We start from the raw sequence: 11,265 nt of genomic DNA on the forward strand, positions 1-11,265 counted from the left end.
CTCAGCGCGGAATATTATGACCGGAATCTGACCGGTAGCGGAGCAGCGCGCTGATTCACTCAGAGCGATCACGTGATGTTCGTTGCCGCCATTAACTCAGTTACGCGTTCGCACGTATTTCAGAGCGAAAAGCGATTGTGTTTTTGCCGGGTACTTCTTCATGATTAGCATTTAGCATGATTTAGCATGATTTAGCATAGATAGTAGCATGTTTCACATAGATTTTTTTTTTAGCGAGCAGAAGTACCCGGCATTGTACGAATAATATATGGATAGTGCCGTGTCGGGCGGAGTGATGCCGCTGTGGGAGGGACCGAGCAAGGTCGCTGTGGGCGGGACCGAGCGAGGTCGCTGTGGGCGGGGCCGGGTGAGGTCGCTGTGGGCGGGACCGTGCGAGGTCGCTGTGGGCGGGGCCGAGCGAGGCAGCTGTGGGCGGGGCCGAGAGAGGTCGCTGTGGGCGGGGCCGAGCGAGGTCTGCGTTAGTGCGGTGCCGTTGCCGTTGCCTGGTATAAAAAGACGGTGCTTGATGCTCTCTGCGTCAAGATACAGACTTGATGTCCGTATCTTTACAACAGACATTCCAATGATGATAAATGTAATACCACTCAAGGAAGGCCCACAACTCAAGAGAGTGGAAAAAAACAATAAAATGAACAAAAATACGGGGAAGGAGAAGCAACCACTCAGAAAAATGACAGAAAATCATTTCCCTTAAATTTACCGTGTTCACCAACTAGCACGACCAGATACAGGACACCAAAATAATTTCCCTTACACATATCGTGTCCACCAACCAGCAAGACCATACCACTTACCTCTGGATCAAACTGTATTTCAAATATTCAAACGGTTTTTACATGCTGCCGTCTCCTAGCAACCAATGAAATTTTTCAAAAATATTGTAGTACATTTATTTTTTAATAATGTACCATATTTACGGCAGTATATTTATTTACGTCATGAGTAAGGAAGGAAAATTTCCAGCGCGCTCATTCGCTCATTCGCGGTCATTGATGACGATCACGATCACGTGATGACGTGTCACGAATGATGTTCGTGACGCGATCACGTGATGTTCCTTGCCGCCATAAACTCACATCAAGTAGCACAGATTTTAGCATGATTAGCATTTAGCATGATTTAGCATAGATAGTAGCATGTTTCACATAGATTTTTTTTCAGGGAGGAATATTATACACGGATTCTGACCGGTGGCAGAGCAGCGCGCTGATTCGCTCAGAGCGATCACGTGATGTTCCATCTCTGCCGCCAGTTGGCTTCACTTTTCACGGAGTATGAGCGTTCTATATATTTTCAATTCAGTGCGCCCGACTCGCTCACGTACTTGATTTGTGGCATAGACATGGCCATTGGGCCTTCACGGTGTAATTTGTGCGAGGCTTTTGTCCGAGTGAGCTTGAGTCGAGAGGGCGAATGTACGGGTTGGGAATGTCCGGGTCTCCCTTCCCCCACCCGGCAACGCCGGTACTGGAGGGCGTCACAGGATCGGTGAGTCTCCAAAATCCGCTTCGTGCTGTTGCGAAGATTCAGGACAATGTCGCGATTGTTGTGCTGCTCTCCGACCATGAGAACTGCAACGTCATTGTTGACTGGCCCACCCCTTTCCTCCCCCTTCCCCCCTCTGTCCTCCCCTCCCTTCCCCCTCCACCTTACCGCCTCCCCTTCTCCCCTCCCCCTCCCTTTTCCCCCTCCCCCTCCCTTTTCCCCCTCCCCCCTACCCCTACCCCTTCCCCTCTCCCCTTACCCCTTCCCCTCCCCCTCCCCCTCCCCCACCCCCCCCCTCCCCACAGCCCTCCTGTCCTCCCCTCCCCTCCCCCTCCCCTGTAAACTAACTAGTTGGCATTTGAAAAGTGCAGCAGAGCAGCAGTTCGGAGCAGGAGTTGAGTGCGGAGTGGTTCGAGTATTTATGAGAGTTACGAGATCGGAGAAAGATGCGCATGAACCGGGTAAAAGCGCTCATATTAAAGTGGACGCTCGGTTGAGCTTAAGGACGAGCCTCTAGTGGGTTACGTGAGTGATAGCGCGCTGATACCTCGACGCGCTGAGAGACGCGTACATTCCTTCCCGCCTTCCTGCCTCATCTGCTGCCTTTTGTTCGAGGGATGCGCTGCGAGGATCCTTTCCACCACCTGCTTGCCATCTTCGTGGGACATGCTGGGACCGTGGAGAGCAGGCCGGGCCGCCGTTCCTGGACGACCAAGGCAGCGCGGGAACACCATTCTGCCTTCAATTCCCCTTTGTGAGTGTGATCGGGCCCGTGTCTGGGATTTAAGCATAAGACTGCTTAAGTTCTGCTCTGTGTCTGCTTTCTACCAAATTGTACAAAAGTGTAAATAATAATTAAATTGTGTTATTCCTTTTATTCGACCGCCTTGTGTTTTCCATCATTGACTAAGCATGGTACGAATAGAACCTCTCTAATCGGGGTCCAATATTAACGGTGACTGCACGGACCACGTGGTACACAATCCGCTTGGTGTACTCAAATTACACGTGGCTCGTGCGAGGCTTGCTTCCCCGCTTCCGTGGCGGCGCAGGTATTTAGGTATGTGCGAGACTTGGTCCCGAAACCCTAACTTGCGTTTGCCCGGAAGGGGCGTTTCAAGTGTCGGTTACGCCGGCCCAGAAAGACCAAGGGGCTTGCTTAATCCCCCCTTGGTAAGGGTAGGAATGGCGGCGGAAAACCGTAACAATATATATATATATATATATATATATATATATATATATATATATATATATATATATATATATATATATATATATATATATATATATATATATATATACTAGCAGAAGTACCCGGCGTTGCCGGGCGGGGGAGGGGAGGGGAATGGGGGGTAGGGGAGGGGAATGGAACGGGGGGGAAGGGAGGGTGTGGAGAGGGGAGGGGGGAAGGGGAGGGGAGGGGGGCTAAAGGGGGCAGTCAGAAGTGGAAGCTCTTTTACGGAGAATTTCTATCTTAAAGGGAGGGGGGGAAGGGTGGGGAGAGGGGGAAGGGGAGCAGTCAGAAGTGGAAGCTCTTTTACGGAGAATTTATATCTTAAAGGGAAGGGAAGGGGAGGGGAGGGGGAAGGGGGTGGGGAGAGGGGGAAGGGGAGCAGTCAGAAGTGGAAGCTCTTTTACAGAGAATTTTTATCTTAAAGGGGAGGGGGTGGGGAGGCAGGAGAGGAAGGGGAGCGGCACACGTTTCTGAGTTAAGTGTGATGCCGATCAGGAAGAAGAAGAAGCCATACTACCAAATTCGTACACTTCCGGAATTTTGATTTATTTGTATTCAAATGTCTGGTAATTGTTTTGTATTTCTTTATGCGAATGTGTACTTGTCTATAACTGTCATTCATTGTAAAAGGCTTCGGTACTATCGAGCGATTTATTATTATTATTATTATTATTATTTATTTTTTTTAACTCCAAAAAAAACGAACTTTTTTTTCTTTTTTTTGTGCCTAAAACACTCCCAGGCACTCACTGATGAACCTCTTAAAGTTTGATGAAGATCCATTCAGCCATCTCTGAATAAAACGCAGACACACACACAGACAACTTGCGTTTATATACATAAATTGGGATTTAAATTTAATTCAAAAATTGATCCAGACGTCTATTCTCTTTCAAACATTCAAACCGACAGAGGTAGTTATTTATCACAGCATCTGTAGAATTTTCACCCTTTTACTCAACTCCGTTTCGCTGTTATTTGGTGGAGCAAAAAGTCAACTGAGCTTTATAGATATTTCGATTTCGGTTGAAGATTTAGGGTGAAAGAATATTTTTTTAAATTTCAAAAAAGATCCCCTCAGCACATACATATGGGAGGGGTAGGTGCAAACTGGAACTTTTGGACAATAACACCTCAACACCACGTAATTAAAAACACCTCACCACCACGTAATTCAAAACACCTCACCACCACGACATTCAAAACACCTCACCACCACGACATTCAAAACACCTCACCACCATGTAATTCAAAACACCTCACCACCACGTAATTCAAAACACCTCACCACCACGTAATTCAAAACACCTCACCACCACGACATTCAAAACACCTCACCACCACGACATTCAAAACACCTCACCACCACGACATTCAAAACACCTCACCACCACGACATTCAAAACACCTCACCACCATGTAATTCAAAACACCTCACCACCACGTAATTCAAAACACCTCACCACCACGTAATTCAAAACACCTCACCACCACGACATTCAAAACACCTCACCACCACGACATTCAAAACACCTCACCACCATGTAATTCAAAACACCTCACCACCACGTAATTCAAAACACCTCACCACCACGTAATTCAAAACACCTCACCACCACGACATTCAAAACACCTCACCACCACGACATTCAAAACACCTCACCACCACGACATTCAAAACACCTCACCACCATGTAATTCAAAACACCTCACCACCACGTAATTCAAAACACCTCACCACCACGTAATTCAAAACACCTCACCACCACGACATTCAAAACACCTCACCACCACGACATTCAAAACACCTCACCACCATGTAATTCAAAACACCTCACCACCACGTAATTCAAAACACCTCACCACCACGTAATTCAAAACACCTCACCACCATGTAATTCAAAACACCTCACCACCACGACATTCAAAACACCTCACCACCACGACATTCAAAACACCTCACCACCATGTAATTCAAAACAGCTCACCACCACGACATTCAAAACACCTCACCACCACGACATTCAAAACACCTCACCACCATGTAATTCAAAACACCTCACCACCACGTAATTCGAAACACCTCACCACCACGACATTCAAAACACCTCACCACCACGACATTCAAAACACCTCACCACCACGACATTCAAAACACCTCACCACCATGTAATTCAAAACACCTCACCACCATGTAATTCAAAACACCTCACCACCACGTAATTCAAAACACCTCACCACCACGACATTCAAAACACCTCACCACCACGACATTCAAAACACCTCACCACCATGTAATTCAAAACACCTCACCACCACGACATTCAAAACACCTCACCACCACGACATTCAAAACACCTCACCACCATGTAATTCAAAACACCTCACCACCACGTAATTCAAAACACCTCACCACCATGTAATTCAAAACACCTCACCACCACGTAATTCAAAACACCTCACCACCACGTAATTCAAAACACCTCACCACCACGACATTCAAAACACCTCACCACCACGACATTCAAAACACCTCACCACCACGACATTCAAAACACCTCACCACCACGACATTCAAAACACCTCACCACCACGACATTCAAAACACCTCACCACCATGTAATTCAAAACACCTCACCACCACGACATTCAAAACACCTCACCACCATGTAATTCAAAACACCTCGCAGCCACATTATTAAAAACACTTCACCGCCACGGAAACAAAAGTTTGAGGGAATAGTTCAGTGACAACACAGACACGGCCCAGATGTGTAGATATATAGATAGATGACTGTACCTGAGTTGCTGCTTTGTCATGGTTTACACCAATCATAATACAAACAATTATTTTCCACAAATGTATTTGTAATATACGTGATATTACATTTTAGAATCAATTGAAGTTGAAGATTTAAGTGGAAAAAAAAAAAAAAAAAAAATACCCTTAGGCCATACACACGGGAGAGATGGGTGCATAATAGAAGTTTGGTACGATTTCACCAAAGTTTGAGGGAGTAGTTCAGTGACAACACAGACACTGCACAGATATATGTATAGATATATATGTTGTCTTTATTAATAGCCTCACGTTTCAAGAACTAACTAGTTCCTTCCTCAGAGGCGTTGCGTGTGGTGTTATCCGTTAAGTTCCATTGGGGACGGTTCACGTGATGGATTGGTCCAAGTCCTTGCCAATCACAGGGCTTCCCTGCATTCAAATGATTCTGCCGTTTTTTACGTTGTAATTGATTGCGTAGTGCTATGTATGTGGGGTGTGTACTGTGTATGTCACATCTTGTATATGCATATTAAAAAAGACATTAAGAATAGCACTACACAATCAATTACAACGTCAAAAACGGCAGAATCATTTGAATGCAGGGAAGCCCTGTGATTGGCAAGGACTTGGACCAATCCATCACGTGAACCGTCCCCAACGGAACTTAGCAGTTAACACCACACTCAACGCCTCTGAGGAAGAGAACTACTTTGTTCTTGAAACGTCAGGCTATTAATAAAGAATATTTTAATTATTTTACTGCTCAGTGTGCGATAATTTACAATATGAATCCTGAGCTACAAATCTTTCGACATGTATGTATATATATATATATATATATACATATATATATATATATATATATATATTGTTACAGACGCGGCTTTTAGATGTTATATTGACCGAGCGGTGGTGTATTTAACCGCGTCCGAACAGTTACTCCCCGATTAAAACCCGATTCCACCCGACGTTGACCAGATCGCCCCACAGATATTCAATCGGGAAATCTCTAAAGCGACCGAAAGAGAAGGAAAAAGAAGAAGAAGAAGAATACGGAGGAAGAACAGGTTTTATTATACACACACAAGCAATGGATGGAAGAAACAGTAACACAGCGAATCCTTAACTTACACTATTCATTTTTACTTAGCCCCAAGACAAACGAGTAGGACAGGATGTTCACACTTACACAGGGGATAATTGCAGGCAGGTAGGCTTGAGATGGAGGCAAGGTCGGCAGGCCGCAGTTCGCAATTCCTCGCGGTTTTGGCGGGAAAACCTCCGTCGTGTCTCCACTGGGGTAGACGTTACGCGCTGGTTCGGCACACCTGCTCCTTCCTTGGGGTGGGGCCGTCTCCCTCCTTTCAGCGCGTCTCTCCAAAGCTGGTCTCCTTGCCGAGTACCTCTCCTCTTTGGCTTGGAGCGTTTCGCATCTCACAGCCTCTTTGCTCCTCTCCCAGGGTCATCTCGCAGCTCCTCTGGTAAAGCAGTCCCTTGCAGTCGCTTTTATCACCTCGAGCGAAATCAAGCCGCCGACTCCGAGGGCACGCCTACCGGGTCACTCACCGCGGTGTTGATTGGCTGTTAGGGCTGGTTCACTCCTTCCCTCTTATGACGAGGTGGAGACACGCCTTTCTTCCCCAACCTTACCTCGTGGCCAATGGTGGTTTGAAGAAAACCGGCCAAAATGCGGAAGGCAATTGGAAGGGAGGTTTTGGGGAAATTGGAAGGGCCTACGCTTATTTTGTTTGATACAATGCAAAGTCAATCTAGTGGGAAAACACATACTTAGCCTACATGGAATAAGGAAATACACTATTTAAAAGATATATCGTGACCTGCGTGTACTTTTCATGCAATTTAACTAGGACGCTGACTGCGACCATTATTTACATTACAGGGTAGTACCGCACCTTTTGTAACGTTCACATTGTAACGTTTTCACATTCGTTACACTTCCTCCAAAATTGTTACACTTCTCAAAAACCGTTACACTTCTCAAATTCGTTACACACTTCTCAAAATCGTTACACACTTCTCAAAATCGTTACAATATATATATATATATATATATATATATATATATATATATATATATATATATATATACAGTATATATATATATATATATATATATATATATATATATATAATCACACAAGATATATATATATATATAATCACACAAGATATATATATATATATAATCACACAAGATATATATATATATATAATCACACAAGATATATATATATATATAATCACACAAGATATATATATATATATAATCACACAAGATATATATATATATATATAATCACACAAGATATATATATATATATATAATCACACAAGATATATATATATATATATAATCACACAAGATATATATATATATATAATCACACAACATATATATATATATATATAATCACACAATATATATATATATATATATATATAATCACACAAGATATATATATATATATATATATAATCACACAAGATATATATATATATATATATATAATCACACAAGATATATATATATATATAATCACACAAGATATATATATATAATCACACAATATATATATATATATATATATATATATAATCACACAAGATATATATATATATATATATAATCACACAAGATATATATATATATATAATCACACAAGATATATATATAATCACAAGATATATATATATATATATATATAATCACACAAGATATATATATATATATATATATATAATCACACAAGATATATCTTCTATCTATAATTCCAGTAATCTCTGTGTGTTTGTTTGTACGTTTGTACGTTTGTTTGTCTGTGACCGCTGTTTCTCGACAACCACGGGTCCGATATACTTGAAACTTGCCAGGTATATTGCTGGGGACCCGAGGATGTGCCTTTTCAAGGTTTCATATTAATCGGACAATTACTTACCGAGCTATGTCCAAAAAACGATTCAACCAATCAGAGAGCAGCGAGCTATCGCGTGTGCCGAACGTGGCGAACACACTCTGCCTCGGATGGCACATTTGAGAGCGTATTCATTTATTTCCCGTCGGCAAACTATGTTGGCGCTATGTTGGCGTTAAACGATGTTTTAAAACTAATTAAAACCCCGGGGGGATTGTCACTGTACTCGCAAGCCGTTCGCCGTTCGCTTTGGCGTTGCGAATGAACCAAAACATTTCATGCACCAAACCATTTCATGTAAAGCGTTCGCCGTTCGCTTTGGCGTTGCGAATGGACCAAAACATTTCATGGACCAAACCATTTCATGTAAATAGAGGGGGGGATATAATTTTAGATATAGATATAGTACGGGCATGCCCTAGTATATATAATCACACAAGATATATATATAATCACACAAGATATATATATATATATATAATCACATGATATATATATATATATATATAATCACACAAGATATATATATATATATATAATCACACAAGATATATATATATATATATATAATCACACAAGATATATATATAATCACACGATATATATATATATATAATCACACAAGATATATATATAATCACACAAGATATATATATATAATCACACAAGATATATATATATATATATATATAATCACACAAGATATATATATATATATATATACATATATATATATATATATATATATATATATATATATATATATATATATATATATATATATATATATATATATATATATATATATATATATATATATACTGTATATATATATATTTATTTATTTATATACATGTACACTGCATATGCATAAAAATCACTGAGCTGGACGTGTGAATTACAGACCATGTGAGTATTGACAAAGGACTTACCTGGAGCCAAAGGCTGCAGTAAAGGAGCACAGGTGAGAAACGAGAACCTCGTGGCGAGAGCGAGTGCGAACAGAGCGACCGTCGGACACATCATGATGTTCTCTGTCTCTTTCTCGTGCCCTGTTACACTTGGAGAGGTTTAGCGGATATAAAAATGTCAGCCGGAGGATAACAGGTAGTGTGTCTCTCGGTTCAGGCTCTTCTTGTTGCAGCTTTTATACAAATCAAACCGTCTACCCCTCCCCTCTGCCCCCCCCCTCTCCCATCCCATCCCACCCTACCCCTCCTTCCTCTCATTCACTTCCTCAACATCCCCCTCCCCCTCTGATAGCAAGCGAGCGTGCAGTCACACAGACAGGTAAAGACATTAATATTAATCAGATCATTTTTCATTATCCAAGGTTAACAGGGTCACCTTTATGAGTGTATGTCCGGCTTTTTAATTAACCAGAGAGCGAGGCCAGTGTGTTGGAGGAGTTTAATCCAGTTGGGATTTGAATAGAAACGGACAGGTTGCTCGTATGTTATAAACTATAAAGGGTCCAGGCAGATCGATGATGACAAGGATAGGACAAAGACCGAGGACAATTCAAATTCGCAAAGCTAACGACAGATTGCAGCAACTGTTGGCACCATAAACTATTGATCAGCAACTCAAAGCAGATAACTTCAAATAATGAGAAGATGATATGCCGGAGATACTTTTGTAACAAAAGCCTGTATTTTATAGCGTCTATACAAATGCTTGATTCGTATATAAATATGTTATTTGCTCCTTTTTGTCGTTCTTTTGTGATATCAAAGTTTTCCTTGTGCGAGGCTGCGGATACAAAGGAACGTGAGGAGGAAGATGAAGAATATGCGAGGTACGCATAGGGCAGGTGCACTCACCTGCACGATCACGGGTTGTTTGCATAAATACCTTTCTCATTACAATGCACATGGTTACTCATGATATTATGTTATACTACAACGCCACTCAGTGGAGTGCACACCTCCGCCAGGATGAACAGCTTATGTTTTGTATCCCAATGAGAGATCAGATCTGGATTCGGACCTGAACCAAAATGTAATCGGCTTGCTCTTGTCACCTAACCAACTCGTCCACCAAGTTTTGTCAAAATCTGTCCACAACTTTATAAAATATCATGTTATATATCGCTTTAGGTCCAATCACTTAAAAAACTAGATGGTATTCATACAATACTTACCCCACGCAGTCTTCAGAAGGCCTTGGTGCGAGCCAATTCTTCTGGGTTTTTTTTTCTTTGATCCAATATGGCTGCCAGTCCACTTGACCGATGACGTCACTTTTATCAAAGTACACTTCCCATGCGTAATTGATTAATTCGTTAAAGTTTCGCATTGATCGGTCGGGGCTGTTCGGTTTAGGGTACGACGGAGCCGGGCATTCACCCCGAGCGGCACTTAAATGTGCACAGATTATACTTTGAAAAGTCTGCTATAGAGTACATTCATGAGCCTTTACAAAGTAGCTCTTATTCTCGTTCTCGAGTGTTTTCATAACTACCAAGGCTGATAAAGACGCCAGAATAGATCACAAAAGTATAAATCGGGAGATTGTTAAAACAGCACAATAGAAGCTTAAGCGGTTACAATGATTCTAATTTCTAACGCGAGGAAGTGACATCGTCTTTGGGCATTAGGCTTTGTTTCATTCACCATGTAATTTCTGAGGGGTCGAGCGTCGTCCAAGTAATACGCGATATATCAAAGGGTCATGTAACGTGTTGTAAAGTTTAAATTTCCTCTGTTGAACGGTTTTTCGATGTACGCTCTTAACAAAATGCAGACACTGGGTCGTTAAGGGTCTTCGGGGTCTTTTGAGTCTACGGTGCCTTTAAGGATCTTTGG

The 11,265-nt window shown here is 41.9% G+C and overlaps 1 protein-coding gene across 1 annotated transcript in view; it reads right to left on the reverse strand.

Annotated features, from left to right (window-relative positions):
• The window catches only part of LOC144892667 (uncharacterized), a 28,512-nt gene extending 18,903 nt beyond the window's left edge, over window positions 1-9,609 (reverse strand). Inside the window, exon 1 of the mRNA XM_078780636.1 lies at window positions 9,391-9,609. Within this exon, the coding sequence (XP_078636762.1) occupies window positions 9,391-9,484 (94 nt within the window). The 5' untranslated portion in view covers window positions 9,485-9,609. The remainder of the gene's footprint in view (window positions 1-9,390) is intronic.
• Window positions 9,610-11,265: the final 1,656 nt, after the last annotated feature.

Source organism: Myxine glutinosa, chromosome 6 (genome assembly GCF_964187855.1).
Source record: "Myxine glutinosa chromosome 6, kmMyxGlut1.1, whole genome shotgun sequence".
Taxonomy (NCBI): Eukaryota; Metazoa; Chordata; class Myxini; order Myxiniformes; family Myxinidae; genus Myxine; species Myxine glutinosa.